Here is a 26,465-nt window from a genome sequence, read left to right on the forward strand (position 1 = left end):
TGAATTTCAAAACTACATTAAAAACAGGTCATTTAATAAGTCTTAACGAGGAACAGCATTTTTAAAAAGCACTGTGTTCATATTAGGTGCTTCGGAGAGTGAATTATGATGATCTGGAATGCACTGCCTAAAAGGGTGGTGGAAGTAGATTCAATAATAACTTTCCAAAGGGAATTGTGTAAATACTTTAAAAGGAAACATTTGCATGGCTATGGGGAAAGAGCAGGGAGGGGAATGGGTCTAATTGGAAAGCTCCTTCAAAGAGCCGGCACAGGCACGATGGGACGAATGACTTCCTTCTGTGCAGCAAGATTCAGCAGGCTTTATTTTTGCGCAATGGATCACGAATAAACGGTAACAGCTGAGTTGTTGTGTATGGACAATTTGCCAGGGTAGGCGCGAGTACGCATACAAATTAAAGAGCGCGCCTGCCTGCTTGCGCAGGCTGCGATACAATCGGAAACGGAAATGCGTTTCTTTTTTTAAAAAAACCAAAAGGAACTGATACAATAACCAAATTTAACAAAAGGATGCCGAGCCAGCTGAAACTTAAACCGCGCTTTCGGGACCATTTTCCACCGAACGATCTCTTCAGCAAGAGCCGAAGCAGCAGGGACTCCGAGCGGTAAAAAACCGAAGCCGCCAACCTCCCGCGTCAAACAACAAAAAAATACCCGGACTACATCTCCCGGCATGCTCCTGGCGCAGCCGGGTGGTGGGCGGGTCTGTCAGCCCATGACGACATAATACAAGCCGTGCGGTTCATCCAATCGGCGAGCGAGTATTCAGCGCGCGGGGCTGGGCTGGGCGCTCGAGCAGCCGTGGATATTTTTTTTCCTCTTGTCTTTTTTTTTAACGAACGAGCGACTCTGGCTTGAGACGCCATATTGGAACCATTTTAAAGAGAGGAAAAAAAACTGTCCGGTTTAAAATCCACACTTTATTCAACATGTTGTACTTGGAGGATTACTTGGAGAGTGAGTATTGAGCGCGAGGCATTGGCGTGAAGTTGTGATTTTTAAAAAAAAAAAAAAAATTGATTTGAAGGAGAAAATGTCGGACGGAAAAAGAAGCCGCCCCTCCATTGACGCTTGTGTGTTTTTTTTTCTCTCTCTGGACAGTGATCGAACAACTTCCCATGGATCTCCGCGACAGGTTTACGGAAATGAGGGAGATGGACCTGCAAGTACAGAGTATGCAGCGCCACGTTAGTCATGTCAGCGCCGCACAACTCACTCCCTCCCTGCCCATCTCACTTTTATGTTGACAGTGCTTGCGAGAGCCATGGGCCCCGCACACTTAAAAAAAAATCAGCCCCTCTCTCCCTCCCCGCCTGCCGCAAGGGCTTCTTTAACATTTGCAGAGTGCAAAATTATAAATTACAACCTGCAGTTAATCGCATGTCAAGAAAAGTTGAGCAAACATTGCTTTACTTTGGGTTTAGGTATCAGTAGGCTTTTAGACATAATCCGATCATTTGCAATTGTTAAAATTTAGTTGCTGTTTTTAGTGATTTTTAAGCTGTCATGAATTGGTTTTGTTCTTTGCGGTGGCATTAAAGAGTCGTAGCAACATGCACCATAGCAACAGCGTCCAGCGCTAGGTCCACCTCTGAGAAAGTAGGCAGCTCACACTTGGATCTGTTTTTATTTCATAAATAATTGATTGTACAAACTTTGAATATGATTTTACTCCACTTTCGTGGAACGATGCATGCACTCTGGTTAGGAGTGAGAATGTGGAGGGTAGCCTGTGATCTGTCCTTGCGTAATAAATTTTGATGTCCTTGTAACTGCTAATGTCACAGCAGTTTCTTCATGATGTCGTTTAGCTGCCTACAGTGTTTCATTTCATTCACACATTTAAAAGTAACTTTTGAGATACTGTAAGTTTGTTTAGATATTGCACTTGTGCATACATATTAAATAATGAAATGTTTATATGGCCAACCATCAGACTGGTCTTGTAAGTTTATTTGCAGTTTTTGCCATTCTAATTTGAGGTAATAGAGTATATTTAAGAATTTGTCTCATGAAATTCTGAGTAAATCTTAACTAATAAATAACAAAAGTAAATCAAATGGAAGTAATGTACTATAATCGATGCAATTTAAATTTTATCAATACAATCTAATAACTGAAAGTAAGTAAAATTTATTGATTTTAAAAAGTATTTGACTTTCAATTAACTTTATTGCCACAGTATAATTACCTACCACAGTTCCTCTGCTATAAGCCCATGCTCACTGCTGCTTAGATATGAGTATAAACATTTGAGTTTGACTTATTTCAGCTGCTTATAAGTCTAATTAGAACATTTTAATGCACATTAAATAAAAGTTTGTTTCTAACTGCTAACAATGTCTGGTGGTGTGTGAGCAGATTCACTTAAAATAAAATGCAATAAACTCTTCAAAATGCAGAATTAATTTGAAATTGTCCAGCTAAATGGGTTGTGACATTGTTTACGTACTTTTCATTATTATTATTCCCACTGATCAGAGTTATTCTGAAGGCTTGCTCTTCCTGACTAGTTTAATAAATTGCATTATATAACGAGCAGTGGTGTTTTGCCGTGAGCTATTTTTTTTCAAATCTCAATTATTAGTTATTTTCACCCCTCCCTAGTTAAGAGCCTCTGATGAGGCTGATTCAATTCAAATTAACAGTGTTTGTTATTAAAACACAGATCTGCAAACAGTTTGAAAGAATCTAAAAACAACCTTGCAGACTACATGCAGTAGCAGGTGCTCATCATTTTGGGTAATTTTTTCACTCTTAATATGTTGGGTTTACTAGGTAAACATCCGGTGAAAGTATCAGGTGAAACTAGGATGAAAAAAACTAACGAAACTAGTTATGCAGTGGTCCTTAAGTTTTTGCAACTGATCTATGGAACCCATACATCAGAAAATAAATGGTTATAATCAAGGGAAGGTTTACTGAAATGCAGAAAAAGGTAAAATTCAATCGGAAGAACTCATAACTTTTTTCAGATTTGCAGTTACTGTGGTAACAATCAGTAATTCACAACCACTTATATAAACAGACCATGTGATTTAAAAAAAAAAAAAAAATTTGATCAGTTGCGTTTTTTTTTTGAAGGCCCTTTGGACTATATATTTCATTTCTCTAGAGTACCATCTTCTCGTTAGTGTTATAGGTATTTCGTATATTATTGTGGTGTCATGATGTTCAATCACTATTGCTGGCATCCCATTCCAACTGTTGTTCCCCAGGTGTGTAAAGAATTTTTTTTTGTACTTGTCCTAAACTTTGCCTTCGCAACCTTGAACCTGTGCTGCACTGGCATTTCTGAAAGTATTTTTCCAGGTTTACTTTATCTATTGTTTAACAAACAATTGGATGCTGCAATGGGGAGTCTTTAGGGTCTTGTTGAGGGGCTGAATGGCCTTCCTCATCTGTAATTATCTTGTGATCCTCTTAAGTATCTTATACACCTCTTAGGTCCCTTTTCAGACATCTTTTTAAACAAAATGCAAACAATGCAGAAGAAATGAGAAAAGAAACTAAATAGTAATCTAATAAATGTGAAATAAAACATTAAGAGGGCAAAATAATAAAAAAAACACTGCGCATGAATGCAAGTTGCTATTGATTAATATTCCTTGAAGAAGATGATGCTCCGTGGCAGTATGGGCACTGAGTGAGTGCTGCATTAAGTACTTGTCCCATTTTACATTAAACCTCATTTATTTCTAACTGCATCCTAATTGTGCTGAGTAATCCTTAGTTGAAGCGTTCCTGTGAATATAGTTGATGGATGCTGCGTAACCTAAAAAACACCATGTACTCTGATACACAGTATCCTACCATGACTTGAGAAACTGTATAAATTCTTGTACAATCCAAGAATAAAATAAGTGGGGAGGGGGACGGAACACAAAAAAGGAAGTGTTTCATTGCCATTAGGTGGTAGAATCCTTGTGTGGTTTCCTAATTAGCATAGATTGTAGAGATGCGTTGGCCAATTTCAAAAATCGGTAATCATCATCAAAATTATAGCAGTATGGGGCTTTTCCAGAGACTTGCTTTAAGCCCCATTATCAACAGAGCTGCTCCAAGCTCAATGAGATGAATTCAGATAAGAAAAATCAATTTGGTCCTCACAAGGTTTGACTTTAAATTCAATTAGAGCCTGTTCCATCTTTTTTATTCCCAACAGTGATGAAAGATCAAAAATATTGAAGTAATTTAAACCTGTATGTTGTGCTAGATTGGCAACTCCACATACCGTCATGCATATTGTGAAAATAGCTGATTTCCTTTCCTCTCCACACAGATGCAATGGATCAGTTAGAACAAAGGGTGAATGAGTTCTTTGTCAATGCGAAAAAAAACAAGCCAGAATGGAGAGAGGAACAGATGGAAGCAATCAAGAAGGCAAGTACAGTTGGGTTAGTTTTTTACCTATCTATGAATAAAGTATCAGTTGTAAATCTGTGCCAATTCATAACATTGGAGTAACTCCGATTGGGTTATGCAAACACACAAGTGAGCAAATTGTACTATTCAATCACTGTTCTCTCACTGAGTAGTTGACAGTACTAAATACTGCTTGCAAAAAATGTAAACTCATTGATTATTTTATTGTTGCTATTGTAAAATCCTATTACTTTTATTAAAAAGATTTCCTGTTTTTGTGTGTTTTTTTTCCTCCTCTTGTCAATTTTCTCCCTTCCCTATCCTATTCTGAAGACGTTCTATAGCTACTGCCTGCCCTCTGGTACTTTGCCTAAATAGCCATTATTAATTAGTGAGCTTTGATGGCAAGTGTCAGTAGGCTATTCAACCATGTCGATTGTTGCAATCAAGCCTAATATTGTGCTTATGCAGTATCCATATGCTTACACTTCCATCAAGGATCACTAGATTGTGACTAGGAGCAGGAAGGCTAGCCTATTTTCCCCTCTCTAACCAGGGAGTGCAGAAGTCAATTCTAGTGCCTATATTCCAGGCCAAGCTGAGATCAGGTTGGTCACCACAGACTGAACCTGGGGCCTTCCTGATCTGTATAGCTCAGCTGGTCACTAGATAAACTTGCTGGACCATCAGGGAGCATTTTGTTTATACTTTTTAATTAAGTGATTACTGGCCAAAAATGCATTCTGAAGTACTTCTAACACAAATTCTGACCTTTAAAGAATATGGAATAGAGTTTCCATGTGGGTTCATTCAATCTCCCACTGTAACTGGCGGAAGATCAGAGGAAATCCCAGAGAAATGGCAAAACAGCCATTTACGTCATTTCTCTGGGGTTTATGTCTATCTTCTGTTAAGTTACGGTGGGAAATTGGGGAACCCCCATGGAAATTCTACCCTATATCTATAGTACTAACCCTCCAGCTGGCTTAATGTGAGGAGATTATATGGTTTATGACCTTTGGCGGTGCATGTCACAGAAAATGTGCGGCAGCAACCAATCATTATTTTAAAATACTGAAAATATTTAAATAAATGGAACATGTGAATTGCTAAAGCTTAACCATAAATGGTTTTGCTTTGTGTAATGTAAAATTTACAGACTCTATTTGCTTTCAGTAGTGCTTTTTGATTTGTATTTTGGAGCTGCTGTAAGAGAATGGTAGCAACAAATTCAATAATAAATAATATGTATGGATGATAATTGAAGACAAATATAGTTTGTGCCAGTGCTAGGGTAACCATGCAAAGAAAGAAACTGCTCTTGCCATTTTCTTTTTCCTTTAAAGTTTAATAAGTGAGTATTTAATTTCTTGAATCTCCTTTTTTATAGGACTATTATAAAGCCTTGGAAGATGCTGATGAAAAAGTCCAGTTAGCAAACCAAATTTACGATTTGGTGAGTAGGCGTCACAGTATTTTTTTTTTTAAAGGTACAAATATAACCCAAACATCTACATCTGTCTAATTAATATCTGGAAAAATATTGCAAATGACGATCAGGAGAAAACTTAAGGACTACCTCTATGAAAATAATCGAGTAAATTACACCCATCATGGTTTTAGAAGGGGAAGATCCTGTCTGACTAACTGCCTTGACTTTTTTTTGAGGAAGTGACACTCATAGTGGATGGTGGAAAATCATATAATATTATGCACTTTAATCTCCAAATTGATAAAACTCCTCACAAAAGGTTACTACTGAAAGTGAAATCAGTTGGAGTTCAAGGTAAAACTTTGGTGTGAATAAGGAATTGGCTGAGGGGGAAAAAAAGTGGTTACTCAATCGAAGAGGGATGCTCTACACATTAGCAGAACTCTGAGACTTGAGGGAATTTGTTGTGTGCTTTCAGTAACACTCCTCTCCCTCCAAAACTAAAGCCATACTTTATATTAAGACAAAAGCAAAATACTGCGGATGCTGGAAATCTGAAATAAAAACAGAAAATGCTGGAAATACTCAGGAAGCCAGGCAGCATCTGTGGCCAGAGAAACAAAGTTAACGTTTCGGGTTGATCAGGTTTCATCAGAACTGGAAAAAGTTAAGAGATGTGACAGATTTTAAGCTATCTGTACAAACCTTTGGTGTTTTTTTTCATTATTTACTGTCCTGCATGGTAGGTGTAATAATTCAATAATAATAATTCAACTTTTATTGTCATTGCACAAGTACATGAACAACGAAATGTGATCTTGCAAGCTCCCATGACTGGGAGAAGCAAAGCCGCTGCGTCGGTGCGCGCCGCCATTCCATTTCCACCATTCCTCCTGTCCGACAATCTTCAGCCCACCGCCCGGGCCTGCTCACCAGCCGCTCCTCCCGTGGCTCCTTCTGTGACCTTCTCACCAACCGCCCCTCCTCGGGGCTCCTTCCGTGACCTTTTGCACCTGGTCTTCCCTGATGGTCACCCCTCCAGGTACTAACCAGGCCTGGCTCTGCTTAGCTTCCAAGCCTTGCCAGTGACCCTGTCCCTAGTCCCAGGAACAGGATGTGGTATTGAGTTGTTTCTCATAGAACATGATTCCAACAAATTTTCATATTCCTCAATCTAACAGCAATTTTTCACATTCCTCTACACGTCAAACAAAATACAGTCCCCAGCACTTGTAGTGAGCGTGTTAGTGGGATTAGCCCACTGTGTTGGACGGTGTATCGTCTTTTATCAGCGTCTTTGAGGTAAATATCCAACCATCATTACATGCCATTGATCCAATCACAAGACTGAATTAGTAATTGGAGATACCATTGATGTGATTGCATTTAATCATTTTCACACATTCACAGGTAAATTTTGCAGTCTGGAAAGTCTTTAAAAAAAATGGATTATGAGAATATGCTGAAGGTCTAGACTTACTACTAAATAAAATCAGAAATATATTAAGAACTAGATGGGTTGCATGTTTGTATATCACTGGATACCAACCCCGATGACCACCAAATCTAACTTAATAAAACCCTGTAAGATCTTAATGATCTCTGAGTTCTTGGACAAGACACCAATAGGCAGCAGCCAGTATGTTTGAGCAATAGATCAAGATTTATTAAGCTTGCAGCGTTATATACTTAACAGGCGATAGTTTAAGGAGTAGCTCGCAGCCCTTGGTCTCTGTAACCTCTCGGACACAGGTGACGTCGTCTTCAGTCTGTTCCTTTGTTCTCGCAGTAGGTCTGTGTAAAGTTCTTCGAGTATCAAGGTTTTAACCCATTTCTTAATTGGTTCTAATAGTTAAAATACCATTGTCACTCAGACTAAGGGTAGCATCTTGACTCCTGGCTCAGTAATTTTCCAACAACTCTACCCTGTTCAGTGTTATCTTGTTTATACGTTCTTCACCTCATTGGAATTTATCTTAATCTCTCTTATTTCTAGCTTCAAGCAGTACAAGGCCTTTCTATACCAAGGACCCAGCCCATGTCAACGCTGTTTCACCAGTCTTGACGGTGTCGAGACTATCTCATTTTAATCTACCAGATGGATACCTTAGCTCCCATGATCTCTCTCATTTTATGTTCTTTCTACTAATTATCTTTTAAATATCTTTGCAATTAGTTTTGTTAAGCGAACTCTAATTGCTACTTAGCATTATAATGTTATTTAACAATTTGACCTTCACTCGCAGCCTGTGGCTGTTTGTTATCCGAGCTTTTGACTGTCCTCACGGCTACGTTCAAACAGTCTTTAACATTTCCATACCCACAGGGAATCATGGGTAAGATTAGTTGGTCAATGGCTACACTTGAATTTATACATATATGATTCCCATCTACTTAGAATCTCTAAATACCAGCCTTTCATGCTGAGACCTGAGAGAAACCAGACACCGGATGATCCATGGAGTGATTTAAATACAAATACAGTATGATAACAATGCGGGAAAAGATTATTGAATTGTCCAAAAAAGCCAGCATGTGTTATAAGCAGCACTTTTGTAATTGACTTCAGTGGAAATGGCAAATGGTTAGCGGCATTTGTCCGATTATATGCGGCTGCCCACGGTAAACCGTGGTAAGTGGTAGGGACTGTAATAAAGAACTTTAATTTGTAGGTATATAGTTTCATCTATTTATTAGGTTTTGTATTTTGATTAACCAGGTGGATAGACATCTACGTAAATTGGACCAAGAACTTGCCAAATTTAAAATGGAGCTTGAAGCTGATAATGCTGGAATTACAGAAATATTAGAAAGGAGTAAGTACATTAATGTATTACAGGATTGTACTTTAATTCTAGATTTCAAGATCTTATAGTTAACATTAATAGTATTAAGCTGATGTTCCTGGCAGACTGCAAGCTAAGTTCAGAAATGAAGGTAACAGCAGTAATATTGTAAATTGCCAGTAGTTGTCAGTAAAATGCAAATTTAATTTGATAGTGTGATTTTATACAGATAATAAGATGAGTGACTATCCTACCAGATGCAGTTAAAATGTGTTTTTTTCGTATCCAACAAGGTGTTAAACTATGTTGTATAAATTTTTAGTGGATGAAGGCATTTTAACCCAAAATATAACAATTTTCAGAATATAAATGTGTAATTCTTTTACTTTTCTCCTATGTGCCAGTTGCTGAAAATTAATGTAATAGTGTGAAACTACTAACTCTCTTTCCCCTCTCCTCTGTTCTGCCAACCACCATTGTCCCTATGTCCACTTCTGCAAAAACTCTCCTCGCCTGTCTCCAAACCTTGCTGCCTCTTGTGGTACAACCTCCGGTCTGAGGGCTAGAGTGCTCATGGCTTGTGACTGGCCTTATCTACTTCTGACTTGACCATCTTAACTGATTTTGCCTTTCTTCTACAGCCAAAACCTTCCACTATTCCAATATCATCCTCGAGGGCATGGATAATCCAAACTTCTCTTCCAATCACAAACTGCCTCCTCCAACTCCACGCACTCCAATCTCACCTCTGACACTTAGTGCGAGGGGCTCATGGGCTTCTTCATTCACAAGATAGAGACTATCCACTTGACTGCCTTTTCTGGCCTCCTGCCTTCCCAGCGACCCACACTCCCATCCTGCAACACTCTCTAGATACTCCCCCAGCCCTGATGAGACATTACCTTTATGAAAATTGCCACTCAACTAACGGTCCTCCGCTCATTCCAAGCCAACATCAACTTCTCTCTCTTCTTGAGCATCATTTCTCTGCTTTTGAAAACGGCTGCCATCAACTTCCTCCTTAAAATTCCCACCTTGACTGGACTTCGTTTAAGTCCTCTTAAACTAATACCCATTACCAAATTCCTTTTCCTCTCTAAGGCCCTTGAATATGTCATCGGCACTCAGCTCTGTGCCTGCCACTCCCTGTTTGAATCCATCTGTTCTGGTTTCTGTATTGCCCACCGCACTCAAACAGCCTGGTCAGAGTCGCTATTAACTTCTTGCCCTCTATTTTAATCCAGCCCGCGTGGCATGCACGAGCTGAGCAGTTACAATGGTGGCGGGGTGGGTAGTGGGTTGTGCGCCACATTCCTACCAATGTAATTTTTACTCGGCATAAAACTTGTCCAGGAGAGCAGTCCATCCCAGGCAGGTGGGAGTCTACTTTACATGCAAACGTCATGGCCTGATGATGTTGCTGGCTCCGACTTCAAAAATCGGTAGTTGGTAGTTAGTTTTAGCAGTATATATGCAGGGAGCTAGTGCACGGACAGTGCTGTCTGTAGTCTGGTCTAAAGAAATACAAATTAAAACCAATTTAAAACGGCTTCAGTGGTTTCCTTTGAATATGTGAAAACATAAATAAATGACTTAGATCTTCAAAGGTATTAAACTTTTAGCCATTATGATGCTAAAATATAGCGAACTTTCTGTTGACCAAGTTAAATTCGCACTTTAGATGGGGTTGTTCCCAAATTGGGGATATTTAGAAATGTCAAATACCCCATTTACTTTAAAGATTTATTCCCATGGCAGCACGCTTAACTTTGCTCAGTAAGTGGGAAAGAGACTAGTGGGATGGGGTTAAGTGGCAATGAAGGTGGCTGGAAAATTTGTTCTGCACGGGGGTGGGAGGGGTTAAAAGATAACTGGTCAGTGTCCAGTTTTGTGTGTGTCAATGGGACAATGCACATCACTCATTGCAGCATTACGGGAAAAAGAACCTGGGGACTTCATTCACTGCTCACTAAATTAAATGATTACAGTTGATCTGGCTAGGCCAAGCTGCCAGAGGCAATTAGATGCCTTTAAAACAAACTTAATTAATCTTATTGGAAACTATAAGGATCATGAGAGGAATTAATATAGAGACATCCATAATCCCCTGCAGAAAATGTTAATTATGGCAGACAATTTGTGAACTGTACTAATCCTTGTATCACAAGCTGATCATAATTGTAGTGTTCATTTGTGGACCATGTGTTTGGATGAAGAGAAGTAGCTGTTTGAATAGAGGGATGATTGAAAGGTGAGGGAGCGATGGATTGTAGTAATTGGATGTTTCCCAGATTAGTAGGCAATAGCTAATGGGATGTCCCCAGGATAAGTGTTGAGACCACTATATAAAAAACCAGGAACGGTAGCATAGTGGTTATGTTACAGAACTAGTAATCCAGAGGCCTGGACTAATGATCAGGAGACATGAGTTCAAATTCCACCATGGCAGCTGGGGAATTTAAATTCAGTTAATTAAATAAATCTGGAATTTAAAAAAAACACCGAGTTCACTAATAAATCTGCCATCCTTACCCAGTCTGGCCTGTGACTCCAGACCCACAACAATGTGGTTGACTCTTAACTGCCCTCTGAAATGGCCTAGTTGTCAAGAAGGTGGTTCACCATCACCACCTTAAGGGCAGTTAGGGATGGGGAATAAATGCTGGCTTTCCCAGCAATGAGCAATGAAGAGATAAGTGGCAGATGCAGCTTAATGCCAAAGTTTATGAGATCATACATTTTAGAACAAGAGTAAAAGTATACCATAAATTTCTAAATGTATCTAGGTGTGCAGATGTATCATCCTTAAAAATAGACTGACAGATTAAAACAACAACTTGCATTTATATAGTGCCTTTAACATATTTAAACGTCCCAAGGTGCTTCACAGGAGCGTTATCAAACAAAATTTGACACCGAGTCACATGAGATGTTAGACAGCTGACCAAAAACTTGGTCAAAGAGGTAGGTTTTAAGGAGCATCTTAAAGGAGGAGAGAGGGGGAGAGTTTTAGGGAGGGAATTCCAGAGCCCAAGGCCTAGGCAGCCGACGGCACGACCGCCAACGGTGGAGAGATTAAAATCGGCGATGTGCAAGAGGCCGGAATTTGAGGAGCGCAGAGATCTAAGGGTTGTAGAGCTAGAGGAGGTTACGGAGATGGGGAGGGGCGAGGCCATGGAGGGATTGGAAAACCAGGATGAGAATTTTAAAGTTGTGGCGTTGCCGGACCGGGAGCCAATGTAGGTCAGCAAGCACAGGGGTGATGGGTGAACGGGATTTGGTGCAAGTTAGGATATGGGCAGCAGAGTTTTGGATGAGCTCAAGTTTATGTAGGAGAAAAATGGGATATTAAGATTTACACAAAACAATTGTTAGGCCATGTCTGTAATACTGTGCAGTTTTGAGTTCCTCAATATAGGAGGTGTAATATAATAGTCCTGGAAAGGGGGATAGATAGCGTCCTCTGCAGCCATGAACGAGAATCCCAAAGGGCGTGTTGCCAGGGTAAGGGCTATATCACGGCGGCTGGAGAGGAACTTGGAAAAGGAGGGGGTAAATCCAGTTGTCATGGTCCATGTTGGAACAAATGACATAGGTAGGGACAGGGAGGAGATCCTGCTGAAAGAGTTTCAGGAGTTAGACTCTAAATTAAAAAGCAGGACCTCGAGGGTAATAATCTCTGGATTATTGCCTGAGCCACGTGCAAATTGGCATAGAAACAGACAGATCAGGAGAATTAACACGTGGCTAAAGGGCTGGTGTGGGAAGGAGGGGTTCCTTTTCATGGGACACTGGCACCAGTACTGGGACAGGAAGGAGCTGTACCGATGGGACGGGCTCCACCTGAACCGGGATGAGACCTGTGTCCTAGCGGAAAGGGTAAATAGGGAGGTGGCAAAGGCTTTAAACTAGTAAGAAAGGGGGAGGGATCTACAAGAAACGTAAGCAGCCTAAATATAAACAAAACAGGAAAAGTGAGCATGGGAAAGAATAAAGTCATGGCGGACATTGACGGCAGGGGAGCAAATAGAGTTATAGAACAGGAGTCTAAAAAGATGGTTAAACATAGTGACAGGAAATCCTATTAAAAATGAATTAAACTGTCTACAGCAATGCACACAGTGCCTGTAATAAAATGGGAGCTGGAGGCAATCATGCGTTGGGAGGAACCAGACATCATAGGGATTACTGAGACATGGCTACAGAAAAATCAGGACTGGGAATTAAACATTGCAGGGTATAACATATTTAGAAAAGATAGAGAGGGAAAAAGGGGAGGTGGAGTAGTGGTACTTATTAGGGATGACAATGACAGTAGAAAAAAATGTAGATATCAGCAAGACAAAAATAGAATCCATATGGATAGAGATAAAAGATAATAAAGAATCAATCACACTACTAGACGTAGTCTACAGACCACCTAATAGTGGAAGGGAGATGGAGGAAGAAATATACAGACAAATTAGAGAAATGAGCAAAAACATAGAATAATAATCATGGGGGATTTCAACTACCCTGATATTAATTGGACAGAAGAGGTAGGTAAAGGGAATAAGGGAATGGAGTTCCTACATGTCTACAGGACTCCTTTCTAACCCAATATGTAAAAAGCCCAACAAGGGAGGATTCGCTATTGGATCTAGTTATGGGGAATGAGCCAGAGCAGATAAGAGATAGGGGAACATATAGGCAATAGTGACCATAATATAATACGCTTTAAGATGATAATGGAGAAGGACATAAGTATGACAAAAAAACAGGTTAATAGTTTGGAGAAAAGCTGATTTTGAGGGGCTGAGAATAGAACTTGGGAAGATAAAATGGGCAACAATATTGGCAAACAGCAATGTAGAACGACAATGGGAGACATTTAAAATGGTGTTCAGCAGAGTGCAAGAAAAATATATTCCGCTAAAAGGAAAGAACAAACTAAATACCAATGAGAATCCATGGATGAATAAAGACATAAGGGAACAATAGAGGATAAGGGTAAGGAAAGAGGCATACATTAAGTACATAGACAGCAGAGGAGTGCATGATGAGAGAGAATTGGAAGGGATTAGGAGAGAAGTCAAAAAAACAATTAGGAAGGCAAAGAGCAACTATGAAATTAAATTATCAAGGAACATAAAACAAAATAGTAAAATATTTTACAGGCACATTAATTTAAAAAAAAGGAAGGTAGGGAGAGGGCCATTAAGGGATAGACAGGACAATACCACAGGTAACGATAGGGAGATGGCAGAAATATTAAATCATTATTTCGCTTCGGTATTTACCAGGGAGATAGAACAGGTGGACATGACATTGGATGATGAGATGAGTAATGAGGTAAGTGCATTTAAAATAAAGGGGATATATTAAATAAACTAATCAAACTCAAAGAGGATAAAACCCCTGGTCCGGATGGATTGCATCCACACATTTTAAAAGAATCTAGGGAAGAGATAGCAGAGGCATTACTACACATATTTAATAATTCGTTAGAAAAAGGTGTAGTGCTAAAGGACTGGCAGAAAGCTAACATAATAATACCTATATTTAAGAAGGGGGATAGAACATGTACAGGGAATTATAGATCAGTCAGCTTAATATCGGTGGTAGGAAAAATAATGGAATCCCTACTAAAAGAGAGAATAGAAGAACATCTAGAAACAAAAAGTATAATAATGAATAGTCAGCATGGATTTCAAAAGGGAAAGTCTTGCTTGACAAACCTTATTGAATTTTTTGAAGAAGTAACCGAGTAGACAATGGTAATGCAGTAGATGTAATTTATCTAGATTTTCAAAAGGCCTTCGATAAGGTACCACATAATAGACTAACGAATAAGGTCAGAGAATGCGGAGTCTGGGGACAAGTAGCAGAATGGATTGCTAGCTGGCTTCAAGACAGAAAGCAGAGAGTGGGAGTAAAGGGTAGCTATTCACAATGGCAGAAGGTGGGTAGTGGTGTTCCACAAGGATTAGTGCTGGGACCACAATTTACATTAACGATTTAGACTTTGGAATCAAAAACACAATTTCTAAATTTGTGGATGACACCAAATTGTGGGGATAGTCAATACTGAGGAGGACTGCAACAAATTATAGGAGAACATTAATAAACTTGCAGAATGGGCAAATAATTGGAAATGAAGTTCAACACATATAAATGTGAGGTATTACATTTTGGTAGGAAGAATAGGGAGGTCACTTATCACTTGAGGGTGCGAGTCTAGGTGGGGTAGAGGCACAAAGGGATCTCGGAGTACAAAACAGGAAACTTTTGTTTAACCGAAAGTCCGGAAAGCTCTATCTACCGGCAAAATTCAGGAGCCATTTTCTATAAGTTTTTTTGCTTCGCGTTGCTTTTTTTTTCCAGTCAGGCTCTGCAAGGTCTGTAGCTAAGCAACAGCTTCAGCTAGAGACGCTTGCAGCTACAGCCGACTGTTTTGAAGCTGTTGCTAAGCAACAGGGTTTGTTGATTCACACGGAGCTGAAAAGCTCTGTATGTTTTAACATTGCCGCTGGTTTATACGGCAGTTTTGATCTAACGGCACCAGCTCGGTCCCGTCAGTACCGGATGCCAGAAAGTTTCCTGTACACAAATCACTAAAAGTTGCAACACAAGTTAGCAAGGCCATTAAAAAAAAGCAAACCAAGCACTAGGGTTTATTTCTAGAGGGATAGAATTGAAAAGTAGGGAAGTTATGCTAAACCTGTATTGAACCTTGGTTAGACTACAGTTCTGGTCGCCATATTATAAAAAAGGATATAAAGGCACTGGAGAGGGTGCATAGAAGATTTACAAGGATGATACCAGAAATGCAAGCGTATACATATCAGGAGAGGATGAACAGGCTGGGTCTTTTTTTTTTCCTCTTGAAAAAAGGCTTAGTGGTGACCTAATAGAGGTCTTTAAAGTTATGAAAGGTTTTGATAGAGTAGATACAGAGAGAATGTTTCCACTTGTGGGGAAGAGCATAACTAGAAGCCATCAATATAAGATAGTCACCAAGAAATCCAATAGGAAATTCAGAAGAAACTTCTTTACCCAAAGAGTGGTGAGAATGTGGAACTCGCTACCACAGGGAGTGGTTGAAGTGAATAGTATAGATATATTTAAGGGGAGAATGGAATAGAGGGTTATGCTGAAAGATTTAGATGAGGAAAGATGAGAGGAGGCTCAAGTGGAGCATAAACGCCGGCATGGACTGGTTGGGCTGAATGGCCTGTTTCTGTGCCATATATCCTATGTAATTTATGTAAATGCAGATTTATCAGGATCATAGCAGGGACAAGAGGTCTGATTTATGAGGAAAAGCTACAGCAATGAGGATCGTATTCTCTTAAATTGCAAAAATTAGGGGGAATTTGATCGAGGCCGTTCAGTGATAAAGGGAATAGACAAGATAAACATAGATTCTTTTCATTGTTAGGGAAATTTGAACAGAAGAGGCCATGATTGTAATTCCAGTACAGGTCAACTATCCCTTATCCGCAATTCCGAAAATCGAAAAGCTCTGAAAACCGAAAGTTTTTTCGTGGAGCATGTCTCGGTATTTCCAGTGTAAAAGCTTGAGCAGCTTGCACGGGAGTTTGCAGATTACTGCGTGGCCGTGTGCAACTTTGAGGAAACATTGCTGTTAACTATTTCTTTACAGTAATCTGGTTACCTAGCCAGGTTTGCATCCATCACTAATGGTGTAGTTGTAGGGTAAACCCGACGGCTGACTCTTGTCCATTTATAAGCATTATTATCCGTTCTGAAATCCGAAAAATTCCGACAAACATCTGGCCCCAAGGGTTTCGGATAAGGGATAGTGCACCTTTACAAGGTATATATAGCATTTCTAACTGACCTTTTTGGTCAATCGGAAGCCTGACATTTGGAAAGCAACACCACACTTAATTAAAACCAAATTACTGAAAAATCAATACCAGTAGAATTTTCATTTGCCTAATATGAAACTTACATTATCTGCCTATACAGTTGCCCTACACGTTGGCAAGAGTCAAATTTTAGGGACCCCCAAGTGTATTGGGGGGTACTAATAAAATTAGCTGGGTAAAACTATGACAGTTACCAGCACAGAATACTGGTAAATGTCTTGCCGCTTATGCAGCTAGGACCACATAACCTGTATGGCATTTGCTTGCAGGGTTATCTGGAGCTGAGTGGGTAGAATCCTAGCATCCATTATCAGGTCTCTATAGTTAAGAAATCATTTAATTGGTTGTTTTTCCCTTTTTTTTCTTTCAGGGTCTTTGGAGTTGGACAATCCACCTCAGCCAGTTAATAACCACCATGCTCACTCTCACACTCCATTAGAAAGTAAGTGCTGAGTAGTGCCCTTTACAAGCAGCTTTATTGGGCTGATTCACTTCATGTTCCTTGTACACATTATAAGACTATAAATACAATTATTATATGGTTATTAATGTTTTGATCAAGCACTTAAACCAAGCAGCTTGTCCCTGATCTGGGAGTGTTCAGTGCAGACACTGGGTGGCTCGGGTGGTAAAGTGCTCCATTCCCCAGCAGTTAACATGTCATCTTCATTAACTTCGAAAAATATGAATTAAAAAAATACGAAATATACACACACACAATGGTGGAAAAAGTCACCAAGATTAAATGGCACCTTGCAGCTTATGTTCACTTCTTGCATTAATATTTTAAAACTCACTATAGCACCATCGTCGCTACCATTGCACTGTTGTCTTGTATTTCTACTCAGCTGCTTCAGAGATTTTTGTTTTTGATCCATTTCAAACAGAATGCGCTGTTATTGGTTAAATGAAAATGTTGGTAAATGCTGCTGATCTGTATATTTGATTTTTTTTAAAATATTTTTGCAGAACGGAAATATAACCCATCCACCCACCATGCTACAGACCATATTCCAGAGAAGAAATTCAAATCAGAAGCTCTTTTATCTACACTTACATCAGATGCTTCAAAAGAAAATACGCCAGGTAATTTTGATTCTCTACCGGCTAAAACAATAGCATCATTTTAGAGTAACCAAATAAAATTATATCACTTTTACTATTCTAGATGATGATGATTCATTATAAGTGGCTGATGAAAAGAGAATTGTTTTATTGTCTGGGAGCAGTGTCATTGTTTGACTATGTGTATCAGAGCACAGAGTGGACAGTACAAGCACAAATTAATATTAGACAATTCTGGATCTCCATGGTAAGTTGGAGCATAGGGCCTCTCTCTTGCCTGTCTCGTTCATTTTCATGGTTCTTCTCTCTGTCTCTTTAGCTTTCACCTAAAGAAATAGAAAAGGAGTGAGTTGCATGGCATCTGTTGCTTCCCATTCCCAATTTTGACTCCTCCCCCTCTTTCTCCATTTCCACTTTTCCCTTCCGCTCTCCCACTCTTTTGCCATCCCTTCCTCATCTGGCACTTAACCTTCTCGCACCCTTTCGTTATAAGTGGTTGAGCAAAAGATAACTGTAGTTAGAGAATAAATTAAAAGTCCAATCAGCACTTTGAAAACTAAAGTGCCTGCTTCCCAGTTCAGGATGGGGGTTGGGGGGGGGGGGGAAACAACTGTGGGAAGGCCATTGGAGCTTTACAGCACTGAGAAGCAGGCAGGAAAATTCTGGCAATCCAGAGGAAGTGGCAGGAAGTCCTGAGTAGTGGGAAGTCTTGAGAAGCCCGGTGGTGTCAAGAAAGTGGGAAAGGCCTGATGGGGCTTAGGAGGAGCGGCAGGAAGATTCAAGAAACTTGGGCCGGAATTTTCCCCTAAAAAATGGGTGGGTTTGGAGCATGGGGGCAGTTAAATTGTTAAAATTGGGATTCCCAACCTGATCCCACCCACTACTGGTTTTGGCTGGGGCGGGCAACCAACCCACTCCCAACGGGCAGTATCTTAATTTAAATATTGTAATGAGGCTGGCTGCCTCTTTTTTTTTCCCCCTCCATTTTGAACTTGACTACCTGTGGATGGGTTTCACACAATTCGTTAAACTGAGGTGGGAACTGCTGCATCCAGGACTAAGTGGCTTTATACCTACCTCCTGGATCCAGGGTCTCTACCTACCCCTTGCGATCGGTGGTGGGGAGGCCTTCAATCCCCACCATGAGGCCTCCCCACCACCCCACTGATGATGCCGAGGCCAGCCACAATCCTCCAGTGGCCGGCCTTGATCCTCCCCCTCTCGACTCCCTGCAGTCCCGATCCCCGGCGGACTCGCACCCCCACCCCCGACCTAGCCCATGCCAATCCCCTCCCCCCCACCCCGATTTACGACCATGCCGGCCCCTCCCCCCAATGATCCCCGACCATGCTGACCCCACGATCCCTCTCCCAGACCAACCCCTTACATCTCGGGCCTATCTGCCCGCAGCCAGCCAGCCTCTCAATCTGGCTGGCTGCGGGCGGGAATCCGAGGCCTCACACTTAAATCAGGCCCTGCCGTTAAAGTTGGCAGGGTCTGCGCAAACTCGGCCTCCCAGGTTTCCCGACTGGGGACGGGGGGGCTTCTGAGGCAATCAGCCTTCCTTGAGAAAGTTCTGGCCTTGGTGATGGTGGCAGGATGCTGTCATGAACACCCGGGACAGCTATAGCAGAAAGCAGGTGGAATGAAGAGGAACACTGTGGCCTGCCTGATGAAGAAATAAATGTATTAATAAAACTTTCCTGCAGTACCACCTAGAAGAATGGACCTGGCTGATGAAGCTTAGAAAAGCAACAGCACCACTTAATTTTGGGAGTACAAAAGTCTGTTTATACAATGCCGGAATGGGTTGACGAAGTTGTCCAGACAGATAAAGCAGAATTTTTTTTTTAATTGAAAGTTTAATTTAATTGTTGAAAAATAACTTATGTGGAAGTTAATTTACCTGAAACCAGAAAAATAACATGATGATCCAGCATAAAGGAACAGATCAGACATTTGTTCCACACCACCACCCAGTGGCCAGAGCCTACAACTATACTTTTTTTTTATTATAAAATAGTAACTATTTTCTCACACAAGCATTACATGACTGGAAAAGTAAGCAGGGAAACAATTGTTGCAGAACCAACTACAGTTGTAACAGGTATTGCAGGTAAATGTGGGCACCTTTATAATGTGTTTTACCAGAGAGAGAAGTTGACGTAGGACTTTTCAATATGTTTTGAAATGGAATGTCATGATTCGCATACCTTGCTTTAGTTGTACCACTCTTGCCTCCGAGTCAGAAGGTCATGGGTTCAAGCCCCACTCCAGAGACTTGATCACAGTTTTGGTCTCCTTATCTAAGGAAAGATACTTGCCTTAGAGGTGGTGCAACAAAGGTTCACTAGATTGATTCCTGTGATGAGAGGGTTGTCCTATGAGGAGAGATTGAGCCTGTACTCTCTGGAGTTTCGAAGAATGAGAGGTGATCTCATTGAAACAAATAAGATTCTGAGGGGGTTTAACAGGATAGATGCTGAGAGATTGTTTCCCCTGGCTGGAGAGTCTAAAACTAGGGGTCATAGTCTCAGGATAAGGGGTCGGCCTTTTAAGACTGAGATGAGGAATTTCTTCACTCAGAGTGTTGTGAATCTTTGGAATTCTCTGCACCAAAGAGCTGTGGATGCTCCGTCGTTGAGTATATTCCAAGCTGAGATAGATTTTTGGACTCTAGGGGAATCGAGGGAAATGGGGATAGTGCAGGAAAATGGAGTTGAGGTCGATGATCAGCCATGATCTTATTGAATGGCGGAGTAGGCTCGAGGGGCCGTGTGGCCTACTCCTGCTCCTAATTCTTATGCTCACATAATCTAGACTGGTACTTCAGTGTAGTACGAATGGGTTGTTGCACTATCGGAGGTGCCATCTTTTGGATGAGACGTTAACCTGAGACTCTGCTCTCTCAGGTGGATGTGGAAGATCCCACAGCACCATTCGAAGAAGAGATGGGGAGTTCTCCTGGTATCCTGGCCAACATTTATCCCTCAACAAACACCTTAAAAAAAACAGATGATCTGGTCATTTATTTCATTGCTGTTTGTGGGACCTTGCTGCACACAAGTTGGCTGTTGCATTTTCTACATTACAACAGTGATTACACTTCAATAATAATTAATTGGCTGTAAAACGGCTTGGGACATTCTGAGATTGTGAAATGTGCTACATAAATGCAAATTCTTTTACTTTACTGATTTATAATAAATTATAGCTGGATGTTAAGATATTCAGAGCATGTTTTGTTACAAAATTTGGAGATTTTTCTGATTTCTTGAAAATATGCCCAACTCAAAATGGAGCTACCTATTATGAATCAACCTGCATGAGGTTATTTAAAGCTCCGCACTATACAGTATTTGAAACATTTTTGGTCTTTATTGGTTTCGCCATGTCACAGCAGTCCAATTAGATGAAACTGTGTGTCTGCATTGGGGAAGGTTGCATTGTGTTTATTTTCTCAGTCAATCAGTGGGTGAATGGACTTGTTAAGTAAAATAATCCAGTACTGGTATTGCTCTTGGATTAAATGGCTGTATGGAGAGCTGTGCTGGTATGTGATCAGTGAGTACCATAAGAATAAGTGGATTCCAAAGTCCTCTGAGAGATATCATTCCATACATTGCTGCCCAAGTTTATTATGTCATACCACTTATGGAGACTAGCCTAGTAGAATATTAAATGATAAATCACTTCTGCATATGCCACCATGTGTGTGACTCAATGTCAAAATGGTTGCTAATCCAAAATGGTTGAGAATTTCTTATGCAATAAATGTGTTCAGTACCCTGATGGATGTCCAACATGAAGTAAATTATATTCTGTATATATGTAGTCTTTGGACTGAAATTTCTAAATTTGTGAAAAAAGCAAAAATTCTTTTAAACATTTTTGTGCTTTTGGAATACAGAGCTATTGAGCACAATAATGTCCTGTAAATTATTTTAAGAAGAATGTAAAGAAAACCATTCAATTCAAAGTCAACAATGTTAAAATAAAGTTCATAATTCCTTTCTTTCCATGCAAATTAAGATACAGTTACATTGAGTTACACCAAGTCTACAGCACAGAAACAGGCCATTCGGCCTAACTGGTCTATGCCGGTGTTTATGCTCCACACGAGCCTCCTCCCAGCCCTCTTCGTCTAACCCTATCGGCAGAACCTGCTATTATTTTCTCCCTCATGTGTTTATCTAGCTTCCCCTTAAATGCATCTACGCTATTTGCCTCAACTACTCCTTGTGGTAGCGCATTCCACATTCTTAGCACTCTGGTTTCTCCTGAATTCCCTATTGGTAGTATTGTAGGTGATTAAATTGTAGATACATATTGATGGTGTTGATCTTCTGACTGGAACCTGCTGCTCCACATAGCAGGACGTTCCAGATAAATGGGGTATGGTGAAGAAATTGTGTAAAACCACTTTTTAAATGGGAGAAATGGTTGAACTGTTGCACTCTTTTTATTTTTTAAAAAGGGCCACAATCACACGCAGTTTATTTAATGTAGTCTAGGGTTTTCCACCGAGTTTAAAAAAAACAAGATCAAAACATTCCATCATGCTCAATACTAAAAAAAGTTGAAAATTGGAAGGAAAAGGTGTCTTAAAATGCAACAACGGATTTATTTTTGGCAGTTTTGGTAACTTTGTCCCAGTGTCTAATTTCTTTTCTTTCTAATCACATTTCGATCAGAGTTATTGTCATTTTCTTATGGCGTTACTCTTTTTGTATTTAATAACTTTCAAACTACAACTTTAAGGGCTCCCTAGTCTTTTTAGTACAGTAGTGCAGAAAGAAAATAAAACTAATCACTCATCAGTTGTGCACTTCAGAAAATGCTAGAACCAGTACAGACTGATGATGTATATACATCGCTGTGGTACCAATATTGTTCTCCCCTTTCACCGCCGCCCCCCCCCCCCCCCCCCCCGAAGCCAAAACACATGGGGCAGGATTTTCAGAGGGCCGTGGAGGCGGGATTGGAGGTGTGTGGGGGGTTAAAATCCCAAAATCGGGGGGCACGAACCCATCCTGCCCCCAGCCCGCCTCCATGCCAGTTTCAAAGGAGGCGGGTACCCGATCCGCACTGGGACCCGCCTCCCCGAGGCAGGAAGGGGATTAGTGCCAATTAACTGCCTGTTAACAGGTAGTTAACAGGCAGTTTTTAGCCTAATCCCTATTTTTATCCCTGAAATGTGGGATTCCCGACTGCGCTAAACCACGCCAAGTTAGCGAGTCGGGCTGGAGGGGTCGAGATGGGTGCATGAGTGCAGAGGTAAGTGTGTTTGGTGTGTGTAAAGTGTTTAAAGAAATTTTACTTACCTTTTCAGCCTTCCTTCCTTCAGGTCTCGGGAGTCCCTCATCTCACCGGCACAGAAAGCAGAATGGCCGCGATCTGTCAAAAATTGAAGCATTCAGCTTTCTGTTCCGGAGAGATCTCTAAATCATCCTGAGAGGAAGGAATTAACTTGGAGTACAGATTGTCAGTGTTTGACAGCTTCAAACAGCTGTGAAACGCTGATACTTCATCTGTCAAAAGGTCTCGACAGATTAAATATCAATCTGTGATGTCACCTGTCGCCGGGTGGCCCTTAATTGGCCTGCTGAGCCCGCTGGGCGGGCTCAACAAGGTCAATCAAGTCAAAATTGCGTGGGTTGGCTACAACTCGATGGAGGCGGGACTACAACCCCGAAAGTTGTAGTCCCGCCTCCTCAATGAAAATCCAGCCCATGGTATCGTGCTTCTAATGTTTTTCAACATTTGAACCAAAGCTGATTCATTCTCTATTTCACATTCTCTTAAGGGGTGCAAAGTGCCACAGTCAGTCTGTTCATCGGAAGAATTATTAAAAAGCACAGTGAAACTGGGTTATCTGATGGTGTGATACATCATATATGGTTACTTTTGCAGTTGATGGAATGTGTTCCCACTTTTTCCTGATTGTATTTTTTTTGTTCTTTTCAGGGTGCCGTAACAGTAATTTAACATCAACTTCTAACAGTGTCTACAATATTAATTCATCACAGCCTCTCAGCTCATATAATCTAACCTCGTTATCTCCAGGAGCAGGACCAGGAGCTGTAGCTATTACGATGGCAGCAGCCCAGGCTGTTCAAGCAACAGCACAGGTAATTTAAATTGTTCTCAAAGGTTTTATTTTGGTAGAAATGTGAACATATTTGGTAACATATGTTAATACAGTCCCCACCACTTACATCGTACCTGTTTATCCCGGACAGCCTCCTATATCGGGCAAATGGTGCTAATTGAATGCTTCTATAATTCTGACTGCTAGGTGTTAACACTATTAATATATCTACATCAAGAGAGCTAAGAAATAATTGGTCATGAGTTTTATTTCTTAATCAGCTGGAAGTTTCAAAGGTTTTCAGCTCGTACATTATGTACAGTAATAAAGCTCAAATGTTAGAAATAGCTATAGGAATGCAGTCTCATCGAACCTGCTTGATGATTTGTCCATAAATAGGGTTAAATGGTAAATGATTAGTTAAAATGAATCGCATCAAATGTCTCTAATAAATTTTACTGTAGAAGTGTACACCTTTTATTATTGAATTGAGGACATCAATATTAGCTGTGGTCTTGTGCTTTCGTTTATTGTGTATCCCACAATCCCAGTGTAGCATCTTCGTGTCCAGGTACTGTATTGCAAATATGATTTATTCATTATTGTGCCATAATCTCCCAAATATTTTAAAGAACTGTTTGCTACAAATATTAGTAAGTAGAAAGGATGTCTCTTTTTTAAGCAGTAAATATTTGTGATGCGCTTACTTTACAATTCTGAAATGCAAAGATTTTACTTTTGTTTTTGTTGTATAAGATGAAGGAAGGGAGGAGGACATCTACTATAAAGGCCACTTATGAAGCATTCAAAAACAATGACTTTCAGCTTGCACGAGAATTCTCTATCTCAAGAGAATCAACAGGATATTCCTCAACGCTAGCCTCTACACTGACACAGACATTATCTACGTCAGCCACAGATTCACGCAGTGGTCGAAAAAACAAGTAAGTGTTTTTTTAATATTAGGGAGTTCAGTTTATTTTGCTTTTTATGTGGTTACTGTTTTTATTTAACAAGGTTTAGAATATATTATAAAATAAAGGCTAACAAAAACAGCCTGTGTCAACTGTGTGCCAAAACAAATCTCCTAATGGCCAAATATAACATCCGTCCCTAAAGGTTTTGTTCGTTTTAATAATGTCTATTACAACTCTATAGTCTGTATTTACACTGCCAGTTCTACTTCACTTTGTTGTCACGTCGGGCCCAGATTCCAGTTTTAGATTATATTTATATTTAACTGTAGTATCAGAAACTGTTTTGTACTAAGCTGCAATTAATGAAAATTCATTAATATAATCATAGAATGGTTACAGCACAGAAGGAGGCCATTCGGCCCGTCGAGCCTGTGCCGGCTCTCTGCAAGAGCACTTCAGCTAGTCTCACTCCCCCGCTCTTTCCCCATAGACCTGCAATTTTTTTTCCTTCAGGTACTTCTCCAATTCCCTTTTGAAAGCCACGATTGAGTCTGCCTCCATCACCCTTTCAGGCAGTGCATTCCAGATCCTAACCACTCGCTGCGTTTATAAAAAAAAAAAAAAAAAAAAAGTTTTTCCTCATGTCGCCTCTGGTTAGTAGTACCTGTCTGGTCCCTGTTATTAAAAAAAGTCACCAAATCATATTAAAAGTTATAACTAGCGACTTAAATGGTTTGTTGCCACTCCAATATAACTATTTTGTACTGATTAAAAATCCTGTATGTTGGGAAGGAATGGAATTTGATTTGGTTCATTGGAGTTTTAGGATTGGATCAGGTGTACCTCTTGAATTGAACTTTTTTTGCCAATTTCCTATTGGAGAAAAAGAAGGTTAAAGTACTTATTCTCTCTGAATTTGAAATGCCCATGATGATAAATGTCCTGATCTAATATCGCAGGATTACATTGAAATCCTGTATTAGTACAGCTCACACATTTGCAGCTCCTACACAAAGTAAGATACAAACTGCATTTGTGTTTGATATAATTTATAAATATTTAAAGATAAGAAATTTAAAATTGATATTTTATCACTTGCCCATATTTGTAGACCATCCATCAAAACATTCTTTCTTTAAACTTTTACTTGTCAATTATGACTTCAGTTTTCTCAGGTTTTTGCTTGTTTCTTGCTTTCTTAGTGTAAAATGATTTTATTCAAGTGTGGACTATATTATTTTTAGGACTCTATTACTTGTCAATTCTGTTTGGAGTTTCTTGTTTCTGGTATTTTGTTACCTAAATAGCGGAGGGAAAAGACGAAAGAGCAAGGGTGGCTTACACAGCAGAAGTGTTGTTTATTGTAAGTTGAGGTGTTTTCTGGGAAAGACCTACCATGACTTTAATGTATGGGATAGTATGCATTGTATGGGATAGTATGCATTGTATGGGATAGTATGCATTGAACAGTATAATTTCTGTTGGTGTTGGCAGGGATATTTTTTCTGATCTTCCTAATATTATTTAGAAAATAGACTGTTCATCCTTTCATTGATTCTGTAAGAAGGGAATTGGATAAGTATTTAAAAAGGAAAAACATAAAAAGATGCAAGGAACTGAAATTAGAGTAGACGGGGTGAAATTATTTTAGGCCTGTTGTCAGGCCTGAAATGGGTGCCATGCACGGAGTGTGCAACCAAATTGGGAGGCCTAAGGCCAGCTTTAAATTGGGCCTTGAGCCTCGTTAATATTATTTGGGCAAGCTGCCAATGCCTGTGGTACTTTTCCCCCACAAAAATATAAATGAACAACTAGTCCATGTGACAAATGTAGGTAGGTAATCCAGAATACAATGTTTGTGGGAATATTAGTCCATCATAATAACAATTTTGGGATAAAATATTGAATCGCCATT

The 26,465-nt window shown here is 40.0% G+C and overlaps 1 protein-coding gene across 3 annotated transcripts in view; it reads left to right on the plus strand.

Moving 5' to 3' along the window:
• The first annotated feature begins 507 nt into the window (after nt 1–507).
• ing3 (inhibitor of growth family, member 3) overlaps nt 508–26,465 on the plus strand; it is a 28,512-nt gene continuing 2,554 nt past the window's right edge. Inside the window, exons 1-9 of one of the 3 annotated variants that reach the window (XM_086009206.1) lie at nt 508–977; nt 1,122–1,193; nt 4,303–4,403; nt 5,776–5,841; nt 8,537–8,633; nt 16,848–16,919; nt 17,447–17,563; nt 23,510–23,673; nt 24,390–24,577. In XM_086009206.1, the coding sequence (XP_085865332.1) occupies nt 950–977; nt 1,122–1,193; nt 4,303–4,403; nt 5,776–5,841; nt 8,537–8,633; nt 16,848–16,919; nt 17,447–17,563; nt 23,510–23,673; nt 24,390–24,577 (905 nt within the window). In that variant the 5' untranslated portion in view covers nt 508–949. Of the gene's footprint in view, nt 978–1,121; nt 1,194–1,218; nt 1,620–2,683; nt 2,763–4,302; nt 4,404–5,775; nt 5,842–8,536; nt 8,634–16,847; nt 16,920–17,446; nt 17,564–23,509; nt 23,674–24,389; nt 24,578–26,465 lie in introns of those variants that run through there. The other 2 variants (XM_086009208.1, XM_086009207.1) reach the window with 2 other exon arrangements.

This window comes from Somniosus microcephalus, chromosome 16 (genome assembly GCF_052327205.1).
Source record: "Somniosus microcephalus isolate GS21.2 chromosome 16, FLI_Smic_1.0, whole genome shotgun sequence".
Taxonomy (NCBI): Eukaryota; Metazoa; Chordata; class Chondrichthyes; order Squaliformes; family Somniosidae; genus Somniosus; species Somniosus microcephalus.